Source organism: Pseudopodoces humilis, chromosome 6, assembly GCF_049639895.1.
Source record: "Pseudopodoces humilis isolate 2021_Gansu_Grassland_sample_001 chromosome 6, ASM4963989v1, whole genome shotgun sequence".
NCBI lineage: Eukaryota > Metazoa > Chordata > Aves > Passeriformes > Paridae > Pseudopodoces > Pseudopodoces humilis.
The window spans coordinates 37660159-37684647 of NC_142205.1; the positions used below are offsets into that span (position 1 = coordinate 37660159).

Genomic DNA, 24489 nt, shown 5'->3' on the forward strand with positions numbered 1-24489 from the left:
GCCGCGGGGGGCGGGGCGATGAGAGGAGCCTTGGCAATAGGCGGAGGCGCGAGATTGACATCGCCATTCTTCAATAAAAGCAGGCGAGGGAAGGGGGCGGGGCTGAGACTTTTGGGACCCGCCTCTTGCCTGGCGCGCGAGCGCCCGCGCGGTCCTAGCGCCGCCACCGCCATTTTGTGACGGGCTCTGGGCGGAGCTCCCGCCTCACGTGCTGGGACGGGAGCTCGGGAAGCCCTGCGTGGTCGGGAAGCCATGGGAGCTCGGGAAGCCCTGGGTGGTCGGCGCGGTTGCCATTAAGAAGTGTCGTTGCTGCCTTCTGGAAATCTGCGGAGTTAAAACGAAGTGACTCAGCAGTGCCGAGGTACGGCTGTTGGGAGCAACCTCCAGCTACAGTTGCAAAATCAGAACGTAACTTCGGTTTGGAATTATGTGAGTGCTGAGCAATTGGGACAGTGCTTTGGGACAGTGCTCAGCTCATTCTCCTTTCTCCCTCCACCTCCCCCCCACTTTTTTTAAAGAAAAATATTTTTACACCCAGAGCCGTTCTTCCCAAAGTTCTGGCTTAACAATTTTATTACCCGCCCGAAGTGTTTGGAAGTGAGTCAAACTCAAGAGAGATTTGAAAGAAATTTTATTGTAAATCAATATATTTGTAACACGATGTCGGTATTTGCAAAGAAGCCAGATACGCTGTAATTATGTAGGTGTTATTTCCAGAGGCTGAGGGAAGCAACAGGTGCAAACGGTGCAAAAGCAACCACGTATTTATTTGTGCCTTTCTGTAGCACTGCTTTATTCAGTCACACGGACTGCATCTGCAGCAAGTACCTCTGAAAACATCCCGAAGGTCTGTGTCCAGTTGGACACCTTGTGGCGGCGGGAGAAAAGCCACGGGCAGATATTTTAGTGAATTTTCCCTCACTTCTGTTTCCGTAAGAGGCTGACAGCAGGCACATACGGGGAGGCTGGAAGGCTCACGGATAGGCTGCCCTGAACAGAGGCGGGATATTTAAAATAGCGTCACATTTTTCCGTGGGGCGAGGAGTCGAGGTTGGGCTCTGCTGGCTTTCCTTGTTGCTGTGGGAGCTGCTGTCACCAGCTGCTATCTCAGACTGTCCGTGGGTGTTCCAGGGAGCGCCGCATCCTTCAGCCTCACTCGGAGGTGCAATGTTACCCAGCAGCAGTCAATTCTTTAATTGTACTACCCAGGGCATCCTGGATAAAGCCTCCGTGCTCTCATATGTAGTATGAGATAGTATGCCTCCGACGTCGATATTAATGGTTAAAATGAGATAGGTAAAAGTGGAATTCAGAGTTTAATCCTCTGGAGCTTCTCTACTTAAAGCTAGGTAATGCTTCATCTTCCAGGTTTCCCAGCGCACGGCACTGGAACGGATGGAGTACTTGATTCTAATTTTTACTTTAGTTTCAAGCAGAATGGGGGAAAGGCCATTAAGTATGTGAGCTAACTAAGTAAAAGAATATAAAAGCACTCTGGTGAGTGACTGATAATAGATGGGGGCAGATGCTAATTCTGGTAGTAACTAAAATAATAATGTTCAAGGGCATAAAATATGAGGTATAGGAAGTGGGAAAGACAAGGAAAAAAAAATCCTTAAAGGAAGAAATCCTCTTGTTAAATGTAAATAAAGCAAAGTATTATTTTTCTCTCCAGTGTGAAAGTGAATAAATTCTTCCAGAGCCTGTTGATAAATATTTGGGATGTTCTGACACTAAATGATAAACAAGTGCTTATATGGAGTAATTTTTCCACTTGCTCCATTAATTTACATTACTCATAAAACCAGAAATATTAATTAGAACTAGGGAAACACCATGTTCTTGCCAACATTTTTCCTGTCTCAAGAAAGATTTAATATTAGCAAAAGTGCAGTACACACAGATTTTGCCATTTTATTATGTGAAATAGGGATCTCTTACAGTTAGTGCATTGCGTATAGCTTCAATTTCTATTTAAAATAGGTTTGCACTGCCTTCAGAGTTCATCTTCTTAATAATCTTCTGTATCACCAGCACAGATAGCAAGTAAAGCACTCTCGTAATGCCCTGAAGCAAAATGCTGCAAGGAAAAAAAAATAAAATCAAAAAATAAAAATAAATAAAATCAACATTTCTCTGACTGTAGTTTTTCTGAATTTTTCTTTTCTTGGTATGTGACAAAGACTATTGTAAGATTTTGTAAAACATTACACTGTTTTCACATGGATTCTAGGCTGAGATTTTTTTCAATTTCACTTGCCATGGCCTTTGGTTGCTTGGGCACCTTGAAATAATCTATCTTTGAAAGGCTGGATCAAATCTGTTTGTTAATTCTCAAGTTCAATACCAAAAATTCATGAGCAATATTGTAAAGTTGCTGCGCATCTTGCAGATGGATTATAGTGACATTAAACAGGTAGTGTCTTAGCAAGAGACATTTTTTTGTGCAATTAAACAGATTCAAAGTTTTGTTTTAAAAAACAGATCAGGAGTACAAGGGGAGCAGGGTTTGTGAAGGTACTACCTAAGCACATGGATAAAATCAGATATTTACTTCAGTTTTGCACAAAAGTGGTACCAGCCTAGCCTTACAGATTAACATGAGATGTTATCAATTAGTATAGAAACCACTCATACAAACTCTTGTTCAGCACACACTGTCATACCCTGTTTATATACACATCTTGCATTGGGGAAGGATAAAATCACAGAGAGTGAGTTGAGAGTGAATTGCTCGCTTACTCAAATCAAACTGAGGCACTGACAATGTGCTATTGTTTTTACACCTTGCTTTTTTGTTTGTTTTATTTTAAACTAAATGTTTAAACAGAGTGGTACAGTCTGTGTGATACCAGTGCTGAATATATGCAGAAATTTGCAAAAACTTACCTTAATGTCATGGAAGAGTGATTTCCCATATCTCTCTTTGTATCGCTGACGTATGTTCATCAAGTCTATCTCACTCCTGGCAATGAGGATCCTAATAACTGTTTTATTGTGAAACCCAAAGTCCTAAAATGAAAAAAGAGAAAAAAGAAAATGAGAGGAAACTTGATAGTTTGCCCATCTGTGTGTGCTTATATGAATGTTTAACAGATAAGATATACCCGTATGGGATATATAAGTATGTATCATATAAAAGGTCTACCCATAAAGGTATTCTAGATGTTAAAGGAATCTAAGGATTTTATCCTACAGTTTTCATGTACTCAAATAATACAATTTATGTAACTGAATAACGGGGTATCTCCATATGCCAGTGATTTATCCATGCACTGAAATGTTTTAAAAAAGAAAATTTGACAAACTTTTGTCCGTATTCTTAGGAATTCAGTTTGTGAGTAGCAGTTGTGACTGTTGTTGTGGAGTCTGTTTAAACTATAATGAGACCAGTAATCTATTTCACAAAAACTGCTCCCTCATGTGATTTCTGTGAGATTCTTAACCATAGCTTTAGAATTTACATAGTTTGGGTTTAGATGTGTTTTATTTTAACTGTTTCTAAATAATTTCATAATGTCATTGCGTGAAGAATGGGGACATCTAGTGGCAGCAAAAAAGTCAAAAGAAGTTACACACAAAAAAAAAAGAATCTGCATGAAGTCCTACAAAGAAATATGACCATTTGTCTTTGTGTAACCTTAATTTATTATTTAAGTTTTAGCCATACTTATTAAATCTCTAGAGACAAAAAATAACGTAGTAAGAATAATGCACAGCAGGGGGAGTTACCATGCATAGAAAAAAGTCTTCAATTAAAAAAAAATTGCCAGCTGACAGATAATTTTTTAAGGTATCTAAATACTTAACCTTTTAGTTCTCCTGCTTAGGCACTTTTTACTGCTTAGTTGCCTAGGCACTACTGCTTTGAAATTTATGTAGGTACCAACAACTATAAAACACACAAATCACACCTTAAAGATTGCAGAGACTGATTTGTAACTACTTGTTTAGGAATAATCAAACAAGCAAAGAAACAAAAAAAAAATAGGGAAGTTTCTTTCTATGACATTAAGTAGAATGACTACTTACGTGAATTGCATTATAAAGCCTGTAAGCAAAGTAGGAGGGCTTGTCACGAATGCAGAGAACTAGGAGGGAAGAGTTGCAACAGGTAAACAGAAGATTGTTATAAAATAATTTCTTTAGGCTTTGGACTCCTTGAAAAATAAAGCTAAATAGTGCTGTCCATGCGTCAGGTTAAAATTAAGCTACCGATATTCACTAATACAACTGTATTGATAATTTGGTGGTGGGTGCTCATTGCTGCTGCATCAAAGGGCCTATTAAACATCAGTGAATACATTCACATGTCCTATTTGTAGAAATATTTTATCCATATTCTATAAATGAAAGACAAATGTACATAAAGCTTGGAACTTATTTATATACCACCAAAGTCCTGAAAACTTAGCTGGTTATTTAATATGTGTAAAATCAGTTGAAAATGCCCTTATCGTTGATCACACAAAGTTTATTATCAATTAAAGTAGATACTAGTTCTGCTCAGTCAGAAGCTAGTGCTGCATAGATAAATTTTTAGATGGGAAAGTAAAAATATTTTTTTCTAATTATCTCTGAAAATTTAATTGCACAATATAGCAGATTAAAGTGAATAAAATATCAGAAAAATAATATTCTTGATGCACAAGAGATAATATACTAAGAGATTGCTGCTAGTAAAAATAATGTCTTTACATTACCTATTGCAACCAGTAATTCTTGAAAGTATCCATCATAACATTCATTAATGGCATCTACTATGTCTTGCCCAGAGATATTTTGGAACTCCTGGAAAACTTGGGGGAGGGGGGGTGGAAAATAAAATCTTGTTTATTCTGGTTCATTAATAATGATCAACTCACCTTTTTAATTTTTTTTATTTTTCCCTTGCTTCTCCCCAGTACTATAACTATTGAGTTTATTTTTTACCCTTATTATTCTTAGTGTTTCATTATGTTTATATTGCCCAGGTCAGGCAACCTAAATGAATAGCCTGAAACCTGGCTTCTAGGACATTCTCCCCCTGGGTTCTTCAGCCTACAGTATAAAATGATTGCATACCACATATCTAGCAACATCTGTTTATGACACTTGTAAGAACGACTCACTAGTAAGACAACTTCCTTGCTTGGCTTGGCTAAAACTGGCAAGATTCCTGGATTGTGGCAAGGAGCCAGGATGTGCATGACGTGCACGCTTGCTGCAAGATGCAGATGTGCAGACACACAAATATCCAGGGTGTGCTTTCTTAGTTAGGGAAGAAGGAAAATTCTTTTTCTGCTGACTACAAAACTTATGGAGGACTACAGTACAGGCAGGGCCCTCAGAGATCAGGAAGAGAGCAGAACATAGAGCAGGTGTGTTAATCCTGTCATCATCAGCTGAATGAATTTGTTGATCCATGATAGCAAAGTAGTTCTAAGCTACTGTTGGAAGCTAACGTAAGAAATACAGCTGGCTGCACAGTGATAAACTTGTCAGCAGACAGACTGTTTTTCGACTGCAGAGCAGAAACTCAAACTTGTCACTGGATAAAATAGGTTTATTTTCTACAATGGAAGTTTTGGATGAGCTCACATAAATTTCCTGCAATCTGTAGCTATGTTTGATTTTCTGTTTTAAATAAAAATGGCTCTTGTGTTTCTGTGTTTATGTTCATTACTTGAGAGCAGATGTAAACACTGAAGTGCTCCCATCCAAAACTTCTATGAAACTTCTTGGGAAAAGCTTCAACACAGGAATGTGTTTTCACATGCAAATGTTTGTCGAAAATACTCCATCCAGCTCTCCCAAGGTGTTTTCTCCCTTTAGAGTTGCTTAGGAAAAATGAATAAAATAGTTAAGAAAAATCTCCCTCATCCTGTTGGGTCATGTGTAGACAGTGCAGCTGTAACATTTGCCTTTCTTTGGTCACACATTCTTTTCTGGGTTATTTGGCATCCTGATGCCTGTCTGTTCTGTTTACAGCTGTCAGTAGTCATCGGGCAAAGTTCAGTTTTGCATTACTTCCAAATTCCCATTAACATCGTGGAAGTCTGAGAGCTCCAACAGTTCACACTTAGGTTTTAGGCTAATGTCCTGCTGCACACTGACTGTCTTGGCATGCAAAGCATAGCTTTCTTAGTGAGTCGCATTTTTCCTTTGCACTCTGTGTTGAAACAGCTGAACTGCTGGATTACCCATCCACAGCTGCTGGTGACTCCTGTTGCAGAGAATCATTTGCAGCATGTTTTTGTGTTCGCCTGTCTTCTGCTGACATGCTTCCCATAGAATCTAATATATCAGAAAAAGGGGGGGGGAAACCACATAAAATATTTTAAGTAAGTCCTAAATCACTTTTCAACAATTGTTTTCTGTTTTTTTTTCTAATGTTTGAGAACTTCATATCTGAGCATATTTACCATTGCATCCTGAGCAGCTGTAGAAGGGTCTGCATATCCTTCCATCCTTGTTCCCTGAGGCAAAAAAGAGATACATATTCTTCAAAATGCGAAACTATTGTAGGAATATAAAGTTCTCTGTATGTGAAGCTATGATTAATTTCTTGGGATAACATAGACTTTTAGGTTGGATCAGTATACTACACGGTTGAATTTGCAAATGTGGACAACATCTTCAAGTTATCATATTGTGTCTTAATTTTCTTTAGTAAGAGGAATTCTGGAATGACAAACAGACTTGTAAAAAGAAAAAGTGGGGGAAATGGATAAACCTATCCCATTTTTAGTCTTATTTTAAATAACTTTTTACCTGACCACCACCATTTTCAGAATTATGGATGTTATATTGTTTACTCTAATATGTAACTGAGGGGAAAACAAGGATAGGAGTAACATTTTCCATTCACTGATTAGTTCTTATCAATATGCATATTACCAGAAAGAATATTTTCTCAATGTATTTTTCTTCCTGCACAAACCATAGGAGCAAGCTCATCAAATAATGGAGATTTTGCTTGCTCATAATCATTGTCTAAAATTAAGATCCAAGACTAGGAAATTGACAACTTTGATACACAAACCCCAAAAGAATACTTCTAATTTTCCCATACATTTAATAGCTTTCCAGTTATGCAACCCAAGCAAAATTCTTTAGTAAACACACTGTGATCTTAATTATATAGTTAGAAAAACAGAAGAGCACACTACTTTTGGAATTGCTTTTATAACCATTAGTCATCTTTTAAGGATACAAATCAGCCTTGTTTGCAGGACTCTTAAGAATCTGAAGCTCATGTAAATTACTGCCTTAATAACATGTGATTGAAGCAATTTAGTTTAAATTTACAGTCATGTTACCTTATATGTGAAGGGGAGGATTAAAATTAGGTATTGGCTTTTAGTTTGTAGAATGACTTATTTGTAGTTCTTTTTGTTAAAAATGTTAATTTACATGTTAATTAAATGGTGAGAATTTCACACAGTGAAATTTTTAGTAGTAAGATAAATTATCTAAAGTGTATTATGATGGAATGGCTGTATAAAATTACATACACAAGAAAACAAAGGAATAAAGACAGGGCAGTGAGCAATAAAATAACTTTAATAATGCTCTACATGAGTCAAATGCCCACTTTCTCCAGTAACATTTCTATAATCATGTTTTAAATTGTAGAAAATTATCGTATTTCAATACTCAAAAAAAGAGAATCAGAATAAATTGTTTGTCTCAGACTAGAATATTAATTAGCCTGAATTTGAAACTATTGTAACTCTGTTAATTTCTTTAGGAAGGACCCTAACCTATAACTTCTAATCTGCCTCAGGCTGGACATGAAAACCATAAATACAATACTATAGCAATTGAATAGTTTGCCCTGCATATATGGAGCATGTTGATTTCTCTCAGTAGTCTGATTTAATAGAAATCAAATTTTGCAGAGGTTTTCTGCAAAAAAGCATTAAAAGATGCACTGGAAGTGTTGCATGGTTATAAACTAGAAAGGGTATGTTTTAATGAAGGATCACTGACTTTTAATATAAGATGATATGAAGCATGAGTAATTTGACTAACAATCTTCAGGAGTATACAGTATAACTGAGTCAAGATGAAATTTCCTACAACTCTTCCTTGAGTGAAATAGCGGATTTTTTTAGCCATGTAATTGCTGATTTTGGGTCTCTTTATCAATACCTGCGGTTTAAAAAAATTAGGACTGGTAATACATAATCTGAGATTATTTTAAATTTAGTTCATTTGATGGGTGTAGTATGTCCCATGGTTTTAATAATTATGAGAAGTGAGGTTGCTTAATCTCTAACTCTTCATTTTTAAGCAAGGAAGAATTTTTATTATAAGTGAAAAAACATCCAGCACGAGAAAAAATATTTCCTCTTTATATTTCCTCTTCTGTTTTTGAAACTTCTGGTTTTTTACTTCAGTGAAGCCTACTGTTATTTCAAATTAGTGTAAGAAGTTTTTGCACAGACATGCATGTGTATAAAGTTACAAATACACCTTATGTATGCTGTTATCTCATGGCAGTCCATTATTTGTTACTATGGTTTACAAAAGATTTTAAAGATAATGAGCACAGTGACTACAATGAGAATGACAAGGATGACCTCTGTTGTATAAACTACAGACTGGTAAAACTGCAAAGGTTGGTATGTAAAAGTGATAATTCCTTTGCCTTTGTGCTAGCATTTTGTGTTTTAGCATATGCAGTATCACAAACAACATTATATTTTAAGCAGTAAACTCTTTAATTCTTTATTTCTTAGTCAAATGTGAATATATCTATTTTCACATAATGTTTGACTGGCTTATAATGTATTCTGATAATGGTGAAAGCACATGCTTTTAAAAATGACAATCACATTTGTACATGCAAGTAGACTCCTTTTGAGATGAGACAGATGGAGCAAAGGGTTGTCAGTTGAATACCAATGGGACTTTATAAAATAATTTGTTTACCTTTGTTTCCATCTGCTATCCAAAGTCTAAGTCAGAATAGATGAAGGAATCAGTTTCTGTTCCTCATCAGCTTCCCTCCTGACTCTTTAAGTGCAGCCCTATTGAACTAGCTTTAATCACTGTCACCATAAAATGTAAAACTTATCAAATACTGTTGAAAGTTATTATGAATCTTTTAGAAATATAAGTCATAGTTCTTGTTTTTACAGTACCTGAGCAAGGTTCATGAGTGTATCTCTGAAGTGACCTGAAGTCTCAGAATCAATATCTTGTTGAAGATCAGTATTATATTCTATGTTAAACCAAAAACATACAATCTAAATCACAAATGAACACGATCGTAATAGTACAAATGAAGATTATCAAACAAAGGATAAATAGGTTTATTCTAGTCCAGTGTAACCTGGGCAGGTTCTACAAGGACCTGGCTGTGGGGCTGGTACATCTGTGTAGCCCTGCTGGGGGGCCCTCAGCCACTTTCCCCACTGGCCTGCCCACCCACCCCATTGCTTCAACCTTTTGTATATAGTTATGGGAGAGGATGTGGTAAGGGAACCAGTCTGTACTGAGAATTTTTTGTAGTTCTGTTCCTTTGTATGTGTTAATACCTCCAGAACACACATAGTACAGCTGCTGCTCTGCACTTGGTAAAAAAGCTTACGCATTAGGTAGGCTTCTTTCATCTGGAAGATCTCCATATTTGATCTTGAGGCTAATATGTCAATTAGACATTTTTCTTCTGTGTCTACGCCCTGTACAGAAAGAAGTGAATATGAAAAGATGTCGTGTAGTAGAAATCCCAATTTTTAGAAGAAAGCAATGCTGTCCTTGTCAGAAATAACAAAATAATAGCAATTACTGTAGTGTACTTTTGCATAATCTACCTGTTTAAATTACTTTAGTAGTAAAATCCAGTATTTCAAATACATTTCTAAATCTGAATTTCAGCATGTACATTAGCAAGTGGGAAATGAAGCAAGATTAGTGTTGACTGAAACATAATGGGAATAATTTCAGAGCTTTAGTAAGAACTATTGTTTGCTGAAAGAAATCAGAAGCAAAGATTGAGCATATCCCTAGCAAGTGTTCAGGAAATCTTAAGCAGACATGAGCATAGGTATTACGTTGGTCTTCTATCTTCTTATCTCTTTTTTTTTTTTTTTTTTTTTTTTTAAAGTTATTTGGAGATGCTACAATCTGTAATATCTAGCATAGAACTTGGTATTAAAGGAAAGCACCATGGAGTACATGCAGTGCTGCAGATCACTGTATTTTCCCATAGGGTGTGAATTAATTTTATAAACTTCAATTGACATAGGATGTGGTGCTTTTGATATGCACATGGGTAGTGTTAATGACTATTGTGCATTTGAGATAAATGGAGAACTTCAGAGCCCATGGATACACATGAGCTGATTTTTTTTTTTTTACCTTGACCATAAGAATCCAGGTCAAGATAGAATACTGTAAGAAAGTTTAAGCTTGATCCACATTTAGGAAAAAATAAAATAAAATATTATTGTCAATAATATTAATGAAAGACAAGATTCCTTTATTAGTAATGATATTTCAAAATCCTTTTAATGCCAACTATAATAAAGACATACCAGTAGTTCTAAAAATTAAGTGTCTGAAGAACAAGAAAAAACTATTAACTCTTTTTTTTTTTTTTTGGTGTGGGGGTGGGGTGGGGGCAGAATCCTCAAAATTGGCAAGATAAATCATCTTTCCCAAAGTCGTGTAATCTGTGTCTTCTTTGTGACAGCAGACAGTAGCAAATATTCTTGGAAAGAAAATGAAAACAGGATTGAACTCTGATATGCCTTCCTGTCTTTTAGGAGTTGGTAATTCAGGAATTTCCTGAAAAGAATTATTATTTTCAATAGCCAACAGTCAGCCTGGTTTCAAAGAATATACTGAAGTCATCTATGAACTAAGTTGTGCTTTTGGTCTCCACAATGCCCTGTGGGAATGAATTTCTCCATTTAATGACTTGATATTTGAAAAAATGTCTTTCTTTCTTTCTTTCAAAACTTCAGTTGTGTGAGGATTGCAGTCTCAGATCCAGGGAAGAAAAAGATATATTTTCTTCAAAATGGCAAATCAGTTCTGTTTTAGTGGAGTTACCACTGCTTTGTCACAGAGTAATTTGTAACTGTTTATGCAAAGTCATGTTCTGCTAAAGAAGTATTGGTCTTTAGAGAGGTGGAGCCTTACTGCATGGCACTGGCTGTGGAAATAAATTTGGTTTGTAACATACATAAATGCTTAAATGCTTGCAAAAACAGCACCTTACATGTCCCTGTATAAATATTTCTTCATTTTCTGAATTTACCATGGGTGTTAAATGGGTTGTATTTGTTCCATGATAAGGATATTGTTTATGCTAGTTTTAGCATACCAATGAATAAACTTGAAACACCACTGTATTTCTCATGACTAGTGGACTATATGATAGTACACTACCAGTGTACTAATTTTCTCTAGTTTATCAACCAATGAAATGTAAAAACAAAAATAACAAATTAACATATCTCCAGTACTCTAATTAATAACTGCAACTCTAAACAAGTCTGACTATGCAGATTACCTTCAAGGCATGCCAAAGCTCGTGGGCATCATAGGAGGCAGGTGGATACATCAAGCCAACCATAACTTCTTTAAAGTGATGAGAGAGATTCTCTTTTATGTCTGTTATCAGATCCTTGAAAAGAAAAAGAAAGTTCACTGACAGGATTATCTCTATAGTCACACTTTATTAAAACATCTTAGAAAATTATTAGTGGTTTTCCCTGTAAATGATTAAGGATGAACTGTTAAAGATGAATTCTGGCTAAGATTAAGTAAACAAATATTCTTTTAAATAGTACGTGCTTGTTCTACTAGTGTGAGCAAGATGAGAATAGGTGCACAAGCCAGTAGGCCACAATGGATTGTTGGTTTTCAGTTCGTTAGAACAGAGAAGAAAATGCACACATTTAAGTGCAACTATTAAAGTCTTGGAAAACTTAATATCACAGGAGAGCATCTGTAGCTTCCCTTAACATATTCCCTGTGTGAATCCCAGAGAGGTAAGCACCCTAGGAAGATGGCTCTCATAAAACACAGGTGGTTTCTTTTGGTTTTTTCAGTGTTACTGAACAATTTAGATGTGAATAATTTAAGAAAAATCATCTGTATTGCTCCTAGTATATAAAATATCAGCTTTGGATAGCTGGAAGATTATGTGCTTCAATTAAGTTATATTTTACATTCAAACTGAATTCATTATTTTTGATAGATGCTGCATTAATAACATGGAACACCCCTTTTCCTCCTCATATTTCTCAGATCTTTCTTGCCAGATAGCTGAGTAATGGATCAGAGTTTCCTCTCCGTTCTTCCCATTCCTAATAGAAACCTTCAAAACTCTGCAAATACCAAAAGTTTAAGTTATTATTGATGTTTCCTGTTTCTTATTGAGGACACTTGTGCAGTCTTTTTTAAAATATTTTCTGTGCAGCACTAGACACCTGTAAGATATGTTCTAGTCTATGTCTAAATTGAAAGGCATGCCAGAAACAGTTTCCATTGTATAAATGAGTGTGTTTCCAGAACTGTATTTTTTTCAGGTCTGTACTTTGATTTTGATACATTTCTGAATATAATTAATTTAATAGCTAGAGAAGCAATGAAGGATGACATATGCATATTAAAAATTAAATTTATGATGAAGAAACACACACAGTTTTCAGTGAATGTACTTTAGATTCATTCGACAATCACTAAATCACACATGGAGTAGAAATTAATTAATTAAGACATTTTACTTCTGACAACATGCCTGTGGGAAAATGGATTAATAATACAAACTGATACTACTTAAAAATTACTCCTGCAATCAGAACTAAGGAAAGTATTGGAAATAAGAAAAGACAACTCTAAGTTGTCATTATTTTAATTTCCTAATCATCTTTGCTGTAAGAAATCCTTGAAGGCTAATTGTAAGAAGGAATCTTAAAACTTCTCTGTATGTCCGAATCATGCAGCTAGTTCAGGTATTTATTTTTATTTTTTTAATATTTCTCTCCTTCTGATGTGTCTCAGTTTACATTTGTCTAATGAATGGCCATAGTGGCTACCATATTGAGCAGTGAAGATTGAGAAGTGAAAGAGGGAAAAGGATTAGACCAACAGGTTTTCCATGACTTGCACTGAGATGGTTAAAACTGGTTTTGCCTTGCCATGTCTCTTCTCTGGCCTGTGGTGTTTACCACTCATAAACTGAGACTGCCAAATGGTGCATTTGCTCAACGCAATATAACCAGTGGGGCAAATAACCGCCAGGGAAGTGTGATGTTTGCTAAATTGTCTTTCAAAGCACAGCTGGAGCAATTCAAGTCAAGATACATTACATTCTTGGTGGGGTTTATTTAGAAAGTGTCAAGAGTGTCATGATGAATCTTGCACTGTAGAGTGTAACTAGTGCCTAATGAATTCATTTGAATTAAAATTGTGGGTGTATTGGAGTACGTTCCATGATTGTTAGAATATACTGTAGCCTATTGCTGGAATATGAAACCGCTTTCTTGCCTTTCCTTTCCATTATTAGTCATAGATTTAGAGACTGATATTCTTAAAAAGGACATCTGAGGTTTTCTTTGGCTTTTTTCTTTCTTCTAGGTCTTTAGGTCTGTGTCCACTGGCTTTACAGCACTTCATGTTGACTCATATGGCTGAAAGAGGTATGAATTTAAAGGTGATGTGTTTTCATAACTTACTGATTTATTACTATTTTTTTGATTTGAAAAGAAAAGCCAACTACATTAGTGATGAGCAAGTCAATAATTGTTTTCTGTGAATATGAACTGCATTCCTGAAGGACATTTGCCAATTCTTTATTGTGATACTGTGTTATCTCTAGATCATCTTCATGTATCAGATAGCAGAAATTAAAGATAAAAACATGATAAAAAGCTTTTAAATATTTTCCCTTTTTAAAGTGATAGGTCCAGTTGATACACTGTAGAGAAAAGGTTAAAACAAACCAGCCAGCTGCTATGGATGGTGTAGAGAATGACTGTCCAGTGGTGAAGGAGATAAATGAACACTTGGAAAGAATGGGCTTGGGTACTTCGCATCACAGGCACTTTGGGTAGATTTGGGTAGACATACTTTAGTTTTCTCTAAGTGACATTAAAATTCAGTGAGGAATATTGCATGGATAAACACTGAACTAGTGTGGTTTGCATGTGTGATAGTAACTTAATAAATACATCATAATAGGAAAAACAGGTTTAATAATTTAGGTGCACTGATTTAAATCATTGTCACAGTCCTTGGAAGGTGGATAGCTATGATTCACTTATTGTTCTTTTATGGTCTCTATAAAATATACTTATTCATTCAGGGCTACATCTAAAATACCGCAATTATTGTGTGTTTCATTTTTTTTTCTAACAGTCCAAATAAAGTCATTGATCTCCTGAAGAGGAGTAACAACACAAAATCAACCCACTACACTGATTAAATCCAGCTCTTTTTCTTCCAGTTCTAGGACAGTTTGAGCTTATTCAGGGGTCAGCGGTTTTGAGGTATTTTAGTATAGAGTTGGCACAAAGGTTGTCTCTAGAAAACTTTGTGGCTACCCAAAGAAAAAAAATACAGTGTTCTGGTTAATGAACTGGTGCTGTAAAAGAAGCATATAATGTGGAGTTTTTGAATGAACCATTTCTAGTAAACCCTAATTAAGAGAGATGGCCATGTGGTAGCATTTATGCAAACTCATTGTTCTCACTCTTGCTGATCGATTCAATGGCAAGCAGACACCGGCCTTCAAGGAATTTTCCAGTGAGCCCTTGGTTTTACAGGCTTCAGGAAATGAAGAAAACTGGATTTTGTTACAAGTGTTTGTCTGGCTTCTTTCAGGGGAAGGACAGGTCTAGTCAATTTAATCAAATAATATCTAGTTTCACACTGTGCTTTTCATGACTTCCACAGGAATTTTGCAAAAGGCGTTGCTAGTATTATTTTTATCTTTATGTAGCTGTAGCAGCTAAGAAAAATGCAGGCATTGCAACTTTCCCAAAGTTAGTTGGTTAGCAATAGTATATCTGGAAATACAATGAGAATATCTATCTCTGTGTATGTTTAAGAACTCGGATAAAAAAATTACATTGTTATATACAGTAAGTATAGACAGAATACATTTTTTTTAAAAAAGTAACTTTTTATGTCCTAAAATTTTTGGACACCTTTCAAAGATTCGTAACTTTAAGCATCTCAGAAGAGTGTTGTGCTTAGTGATTATAGTGATATAGTGATCTTAGATCATATGGAATAAGGTGTGAGAATGTCAGTGCTTGAGATGTGAACATTAGTCATTATGTGAGTGAGACAAAAAGCCTGTAACTCTTTGTATGGTGTTTTTCTTTGGTTACAATACTATTGTACTATACAATTTACTATGCAATACTATTTTATGATTTATTCCAAAAACTTAAAAAATGTATTTCAGAACCCCAAAAAAGGAAGAACTAAGTCTGTTCAGAAATTTTAGGTTGGTCAAGAGAGAAGAATGGACTGTAGAAGAAGGAACTTTTCCTGTCCTCTTTTAACTCTGTGTGTGGCAGACAGTGCTTCTGCTGTAGAAATGACAAGGTGGTACCATCAGAGGTATCAATAGCCAACAAAGAAAGTTGTGTGCCAGCCTGTTGTGCCAGCTGTCTGACAGGCTTGTGGTTCCAGTGACTGACCTGAGAGAAGGGCTGACAGCTGCATAGGAGACAGGAGAGAAAGAACTAATGAAAGTACAAAGTGTTTCTGTTGTACCCTGCTGTACATGTCTCTGTACGCCTCGGCAATCATGAGCCGCTGGGAGTTGCAACGCTGAGTTAGGATTTCAATCAACACATCTTTTTCACAACCTGAAAAGGAAATGACACAGACTCTAAATAAACAAACTGCTGTTAATTACTTACATTTGTGATTGCTTGTGTTTTGTTTAAGAAGATTATACTAATTTTTTGAAAAAAATGATCAAGAAACTAATATCTCACTAATATTTAACAACATCAGTTATATTTATTCTGCTTGTGTATCTTGCATTTGCTGGTGTAATACCATCAAAAAGTGAAGCAGTCTGTTGCTACCAGATGCATCATCACCTCTCATAAGCTCAATGGATTTAAAAGCATTGATAGAACAGAGGCTTTCATGGATGCTGAACTAGGCTCAGTAGCAGGATTTGTGGCTGAGCCTTGGAAGTCATACTTGTGTGTTCTGTTGATTTTGATTAAATTGTCATTTAAGAATTAGGGATCTCTTTCATGGGGATGACAAATTGCTGTTAGATTATTTGTTAAAAAACTCAAAGTTATAATTTCAAAGGAACTGTATAAAGTAAGTTATGAAGTTTTAAAATATAGTATTGTATTCCATTTCTAAGGGGCATTTTATTGAAGGTTACCTATGATGGTTTGCTTAATAGGTAGAACATACTTCTATAATGAATCACTATTATAGAATCAGTATTATTGCTTGTGAAAAGTAATATAATTAACATATTCAGAAAAGGATTTTGCGGTTTTGAAATGTTTTTGCATCCTAAGGGTTGGCATATTGTACATAATGGTTCCTTTTTACTTTTCAGAAAACAGTTATCACTAGGAATCTTTACAGCTTTCATAGTCTCTATAGTAAAAACTGAGAAGGATACAGATATAGGAAATATTAAAAACATAAATATAACACTTTATTCACTTGTGTATTACCACTGGTATCAGCTGGACAGCAGAGGTGACTGAAAATCTTGATAAGAATGAATGTCATGTGCAGGATTAAGGGTCAGAGTGTCAGTACCTGTCAAGGATATGGTGACTTTACCTCCTCTGAAGCTGAACTGTTTATTTTGTCATTTAAATTGCAGCTTTGTTCCATGTACTTTGATAGGAAGACTAAAATTAAGGTTAATGTACTTGAATTTAGAGTATTAAGTGATGAATATAATCTCTATATTTTCATGTTAGCAACATTTCCTTAAAAGTACTGTTTGAAGTGTGAGGTGTTTAAAACTTTTCATCTGTAGCCAATTTGATCATAAAGATACTTCAGATTCCCCTTGATGAATAATTCTTATTATGGTTCATTCAACATTAAATCTGAGTCCTCACATTTTCATTAAAGAAAATGAAAAGAGCATGCAAGATTTGGTGCTGTACAATCTTGTGAAAAGCCCAACTGATATAAAAGCTCTGATACAGAAAACAGTTTTAAAGTGAAAAAAGTGTTTCAGACAAAAAAAAAAAAAAAAGTAGATCAATACTTTGACCCTTGGCAATACCAATAAAGTTCAATAGGAAAATACAAAAATCTGAACTGAGGAAAATGCTTTTGTGAACAAAAGATTTTTTGGAACAAACACTGAAAGCAAAAATTGCAAAGATAATGAATTCTTTAAGCTTTCTACTCCATTTGTTTTTGTTTGTTATGACTGATTAAGAGACCTAGCAGACCTTGGTAGCACTTAATTGTTGAAGTTACAATTAAAATCCTTTCATTTCTTGGGCCTCACTCCAGTGACGTAACATAGAATTCTGTTTTTCTTGTTTTTCAATGAAATGTTCATTACTGTCAGTGTTGGTAAGGATTTTAGATTAATCTTGATGAACTCTTTGTTCCTGTAAATGCAAATGATTTATTTGGACATCATCAGTATGTCTTATTGTGATTCCTTGAAGAATCTGCAGATAGGTGGTGATAATTTTACGAGTTCATATTTTGCCTAATGCTTTATGAGAGCTTTCTGAAAAAGAGGAAATTGGTGTTAGAATCTTTCAAGATACTCACTAATTCCCTGTAGGGCTCCTCCTAGCAACTGGGCATCCATTATAGGGTTAAAATTTGGAGCAGGAAGAATTGTTCCTTGTGTCTACAAAAGGAAAAAAATAGAGTTTAATTCAGTTGTTTAACATTTTTAATATGATATGCGTAATTCTGTTGCAAACCAAATTTAAATAACTTTTAATTTTCTTTGTTTCATGGGGAGCAGGATGTATAATTTTTGATTTATGAAACAGAACTTAAACTTGCAGTTTAAGGATTATAGGAAGACAGACCATATTGGAGGAAGTTGCCCCTAGCATGAGTTAGGCCTGAATAGGAAAAAAAATGGTGAGGATTTACATTAAAATGTAAATCCCTTTGCCAACCTTTTTAAAAAATATTATTTTATATTTCAAAGTTAATCTGTGGTATCCCTGACAGTCTTCAGTATTTATTCCTCATGGTATTTCTAATTCAGAAGAGCTAATGAGAAAATGATGAATGAGATTCATAGGTTGCTTACAAACCTGGTGATTTATTAAAGCATTGATGTTACTGCCAAGTATGAGATAATTTTGAGATTGCCATGTAGAAGACAACACAAATTTTCTAGTTGCTTTGTAACTGATTAAATTATTTCAATTTCAGCGATCCTTTATTTAATGTATTTTTTGTTATTCTTTCTAATAAATCTGTGAATAATAAGCAGAACTAATTTTAATAGAATCATAGACCCATACAAACAGGAGAAAATAACTGAGGTTGACAGATACTTAGCTCTGTCTCCTGGTTAACTGCTTTAGTTAACCTGAGAATTCTATCTGCTTTACCCGATGTACCAAATATAAAGGTTTTTTTATGATGGTTCCTGGACTCAGTCAGTACATCTGATTAAAATAACACCATTAACTTTATATTTACATTTCAAAGAAAAATGGGATTTATTTTATAAGTATGAATGGGGTATTTTTACGAATACTTCCTAGAATCAGGGCTGACATGGATTTTGCTAATTAATTTTTTTGTTTACTTGCCTGCTTTACGTACACTTGGAAGTGTTTTGTACATTGTGCCTTCACACAAGATGACATACACACAAGTTTTGTGCATGGCCACTAATCACTCTTGCCTGGCTTGAAATCCAAGCAGAGGAATTAAAAAGCACCAAGCAAGAATAGAATTGTGTATTTTAGCTGAGAAGGAAGACACCATTTCTTGATATGTTTGATCATTATTTTGAGCCCACCAACCAAAGGTAGGAACAAATTGTGGCTGAGTGAGAAAAAGCTCATAGCCAGAAACCTCAGATTTTTGGAGGAGTTATTTAAAAAGTACTAATAGACCAGCATGCCTGTACACAAAAAAGCATTGGTAGACTGACATCCTTCTGCTCATCATTTAAATACAAGGCCCAACTTTTACAGCTGAGCATAAAGTATGTAGGGCCTTTTTACTCATAAACCAATTGTCAAAATGCTGAGAAAAAAAAGTGTTTTGGAAATAGGGAGATAAATATTGACCATAGAGCACACAGTGACACTTAAGCTAATTTTTTTAGATTAATATATATTGTTGTAACTAAAATGAATTGCAGACTTTTCCTGCCTTCCTTTTCATTGTGAGAATTGTCTGTGTAACCTAAGCTTCACTTGGCACTTAATGTATGTGTAGAATAGGGATCCACTGATACTAGCTTCAGAAATCAAGAATATAATTTCTCTAAATACAATGCTCCTCAAGCCATCCACACAAGTAAAACAAATCGTGAGAAAGTAATAGAAATATTTTTGTAAGTTGAGAAGGGAAGGGACATTTTTGGACTGCTCAACATTCTTATTATGAGAACTTTATCCTAATTTCACAGATAGCATCGATGGAAGTATTTGTATTGATTTCAGAGAGCTATTGGTTCCTGCCCTTAATAAACAAAGGCTGGGGTAGATAGCCTACCAACTCTCTATTCAACCTAATAATCCTATAATTTTTTTCAAATAAAGAAATTAAGAGGAATTTCTCCAATAAAATATTTTAAATAAGTAAACATTATGAAACTCCCATTAGTCTCAGTAATGTGGGATTGAGTAATAAAGAAACTTGCATTATGCTCTGGGTATCAACTTTTTCTCTGAATACTGCAGATAAAAACAAGTTGGTTTTCTTTCCTCATTCTTTTGTCTCTGTTTTTCTGCTTACTTACAGTTAATTTCCTCTCCTTGTGCCATCTACATTCGCAAGGCATCGGATCCTTTCTGAGACAACCACTAGCTAAGTAAAATATGGTTTGTCCCATGGCTGAGTCCAAAGTATGCATGTATTATTTGGCTAATGATAGGCCAGTGGGATAAATAACTCTTGAGTTTCAAACTGCTTTTATATTTTAAAACTGGTAATAGAATTTTGTTCCCTCACACCCACCGAACAATGTTTTCACAGAACTTCAGAAGAGATTGCATTCCTCTACCAGTGTGATTGAAATTCATTATAAAGTTCAGAGTTACTGCTAGGAACAGGTGGATTGACAAATATGCACAAATAGAGCCAAATTTTCTGAAGAAAACAGGGGAAATGTCTGGTGTAGTCACTAGAAGGATCTGGATTCTAGCATCCCTTATGACATAGTCATCAGTTTGCTGGAGCTTTCATTACGAGCTTAGGATTCAGTATGACAGACTTTTCTGCATTACAAAGAAAATGCCTTCAAAAAGCATCAGAGGAAAGTAATTTCCAAGAGCAATTTGGCCTTTTTGTGGGTTAGACAAACTGCTGTACTTGAACATGGAAAAATGGTTTTCATACTGTCTTTCCTCTGCAGCATCCTGGTGAAGGGAACATCTATTTTTCAGAACCAAAAAAATCAAAAATATTTTGCTTTTTTTTCTCACGAAGTGTCGAAGCACTTAAAGATAAGGCAAGTAGATCTCCAGAGGTGATTGGGTGATTTTTGACATTAAGGTATTTATTCCTCTTTCTGATCTCAAGATATCCTCATGTTCAAAACACAGATCTGTCTCCACAGAGGTGGCCCAGGTGGGCGCTTTATACATATCCCGCTATGTTTGCACATGTTCTTTTAACTCTCCTGTAAACCAAAATAAGCTGAGCAGACAGAACAGGTTTGTGTGGTATTGGTGGAATGAATCAAAACAACGAAAGAGAATGAAAAGGGACTGAAAAATTTATAATGGTTCTGGAAAATGATACTTGAAATTTACCTTCCTTCTGTGCAAGTGCAAGGAAGTAATAGCTTTTTCTGACCAAAGTCATAAGCAGTTCAACAAAAGTATCAGTAAAAGGTGAGGCTGCTTTTATCAAATTATGATGTGTAAACTTCAGGCAATTCAGTCTTGTGATGGAAAAAGCATTCTAAAGTACGAACAACCTTCTAATAATATTTGTTCAGTAAGTCATTCTGCTGATAACAAACAATTGAAGTCAGACTCCTTAGTCTGAATATTTCCCATAGGGAATGTCTGCTAAAATAAAATGTTTTCTTTATTAGCTAACCACATGCTACGAGCTAGCTATACTTTTGAAAAGATATCCTTTGTGTGCAACTTTATTAAATAAAAATTTCATGAGTATTTTGGTTTGCTGTGAGTTTATTGTATATGTTACATTTAATTTCAATAATATATGATACAGTAGTGGAAGGGATACTTCTAAATAGAAAATTCTTTCTCCAAAGCCTTCAATCTCTCTCTGTATATGTATTTCAGAGAGGTCACAGGTGTCATCTTGTCTAATTTCTGGTAGTTTTACGTGTGATACTTACTACAGGGAACCATTTTTTGTATGTAATCTATGATAATGATGGTGCCTTGCATTGCTGAATCTGGCAGGGCTGCTGCTGTTAACAGTTTGTACATCTCATTCTTCATCTTGAGGGACTCCATCCTATCTGATTGTTCACAGATAATGTATGTAATTACTGGTATGGGTAGTGTAAAATATAAAGAAGATCATCTTAAAGAACAAATCACATTTTGAAAGTAATGCTTCTGATTTTTTTTTTTTATTTTATTATGCTTATGAATTAGTGGTATATTCAATGTTCTGGGATTCCTTGAAAAATATCTCTAAGTCCAAAGTGTACTTCTAAGACTTTTTCTCAATCTAGAATAGTGTTAAAGAAGAGTAGAGAAGAAATTAATGCAACAGTCTCACCACTCAGTCCTGTATAAGCCCTGTTTTCTTGATTGAGATTTACTACAGTGATTTTTCTGCTATTTTGTTTCTGAGTCTCTTCAGAGAACACTGTCACTGCTCCATGACCAACTTTATCTTGAAATACCAGCAGCATCCAGGGGAGAATGTTTACATGCAGCTCTGCCTTACATGTCCCCATTCTGTCTGGATGCCTCAGCAGGGAAGTCTGTTCTTAGGATCCAGTGATATAGTTCTTAAAAATACCTAATTTCTCTGCCTTTCCATTCCATAACACATGGAAATTGGAATAAATAGTAAAAATTTACCAAACCTGAGAATCCATCCCAATACTTTTCAGAAAAAGCCTGTAATCAGGTTTTCCTGTCTTTCCTGGTACTGATATGCTCCCCATTGTCTACAGTTGCTTCTCTGCTCTCTTGCTTCTCTGATGAGGAAAAGACAAAGGGTTTATCAGTGTGCCTTTTTATGTTTAGAAGAAGAGGGTATATAGAGATTGTATTGAAACCATTTATTCTGGGGCATTTTAATGTAATTCAGTGTATCAGAATTAGGAACGTGTGTCCCCTCTGCTCAAGTAGTTCATTAGGTTGATTAATATGTAATGGTTACATTATATTAAGCCTACATACTGTTGTAAACGTCTGCCATAGTTAAAAATTGTCTTATCTATTAGAGTATCTTTATAATGCTATCAAAATACTGTGTTATTATTGCAAATATGGTAATTTCCAATTGTAATGACTTTAAAGAATTTCTTCTGGAAGTTATTTTTTAAGGTACTACCATTAATATCAGACAACATATTATATACAGATGCAGTGTCAATTATTTAAATATAATTGGTTGCAATAAATCAGTAGAAGGAAAGAAACTGTATTTCTTGACTTCTCCAACTAAAACTGATCTACTGCCTTTTTAAGGTATAGTATTTCTTCTGTCTCCCCTAAATTATCAGGAATAGATTAAAGAATCACTGTAACTAAAAGAGAAAAAGAAAAAAAGAAACTAAGAAGAAAATCTCTTTTAAGTTCTTAACTGTCTACGAAAGAATACAAGATCCCAAACTGCAGAAAACCAAACATATTACTAATACTGATACAATAGCAATCACTTTAGAAAAGCAAATATATTCAATATAATTTTATCAGAAGAAATACTTTACTGGCAATATTGGAATAATTAGCCAATTATACTTTCTATTAAAAATAAGAAAGGGAAAAATATTTATCCTTTAGAAAATTCCATATTGATCTGTAAGTTTGTTGGAAATGTACATGTAGAAAGGAATGAATCATTATTCATACCAATAATAATTGAAAGAAAATCCTTAGAGAACACAATGATCAGTATGCCAGGTACAGAGAGAAATTTCATATTTCGTTGTCATGAAATAGTAACTCCAATAGTTTCCAGAATGGAGATTTAAAATTTCACTATAAACACTTCTTTCTCAAAGAGCATTAGTGAAGCCTTTAATATATTGTACAGCTTTATGATGGGGAAAAATCACTGAAAACTCTTCCTGTGTTGTGGCTCTTGTAGAGGTAGCATTTTTTTAACTGTAAAATTTTTTTCATGCTATGAACAAAACCAAATGTTTATAAATTATAAAGCTATTAAAATACTTTATGCAGCTACAAATGGTCTTGTCAAATCATAACCCCCCCTGAAACAGTGCCAGAAATAAGTATCTTCTGAAAAATTCATCATTTTATCCTTAATTCAGTTGGGTGATAGTATGTAATTTAGCTTTTTTTTTTTAGCAGCTAAGCACAAACATAGAAAACCCACCTAAAGGACTTTACAAGGAGTCCTGAGTTGTTTTATCTCGAAAGGTGTAAAATTATGTGGCTGATAGGAACTGATAATTCTTTATATTTTAATCTTCATTTCAGACACTAGATATATATAAGTAACACCAGGATTAGACCCAAATCACAAATAAATTATCTTCACCTACGATTAATTTCTACCAGTGAAGGGAAATGGATCCCAACACATGTGATGACAACTCAAGAGGAATGAAAACTTATGGAAGATTTCAGAGAAAAAATAATTATACTCACATAATCTCCGCAATACATTTTGATATGAGTCTTCAAGTTCTGTTGAGATGGAATAGTAGCTTCCCTAGACTAAAAGTAAGAGTAAATATGATTTTATGATTTTTATAGTTAAACCTTATTCTGTTTTGGAGATTTGTGAGAAGCAATCCAATCAAACTGATACCAAGTACATTAGGCTCCAAAGTAACAATGAAGCAGAATACCTCTAGGTACCTTGTGTCCTTGGGCTTTATAGATTTACCGTGTGCTTAGTCATTAACCATGTATTGAATAAGTGTGATTATAATGTAAGTAAACAGAGTCATTAGCACGACACCCTCTGTTCTGCTGTGTTGATTTTAGGAATCAGAATTCAGAATGAAACCCTCACCTACCAAAAGTGCTTGTGTTAATGATTTACTTTTCGGATTGGATCTGGTCTAGTTCCTTTTTTCTTTCCTTGTGCTGAAATCACTCAGCTCATCACTTGCTCTAATAACTATTTGTAGCTGGCATGCACAGGAAGATGCTTTATAGCCCTTATAAGTCACCCAGA

General features: G+C 34.9%; 1 protein-coding gene across 2 annotated transcripts; it reads right to left on the reverse strand.

The window, feature by feature from the left end:
- Positions 1-202: 202 nt before the first annotated feature.
- Positions 203-24119, reverse strand: ANXA10 (annexin A10). Of its 2 annotated transcripts, XM_005517611.2 has the most exons (12): positions 23955-24119; positions 17746-17827; positions 15730-15824; positions 11510-11623; positions 9581-9671; positions 9132-9211; positions 6405-6458; positions 6183-6276; positions 4704-4799; positions 4033-4091; positions 2890-3012; positions 203-2080 (listed from the first exon to the last, which is right to left on the reverse strand). In XM_005517611.2, exons 1-12 carry the CDS (start codon positions 23970-23972, stop codon positions 2012-2014), a joined length of 975 nt encoding a protein of 324 aa, XP_005517668.1. In that variant the 5' UTR covers positions 23973-24119; the 3' UTR covers positions 203-2011. The 2 variants fall into 2 exon arrangements, with proteins under 2 accessions (XP_005517668.1, XP_087912722.1); XM_088056596.1 differs by lacking the exon at positions 203-2080 and having other exon boundaries at positions 2815-3012.
- Positions 24120-24489: the final 370 nt, after the last annotated feature.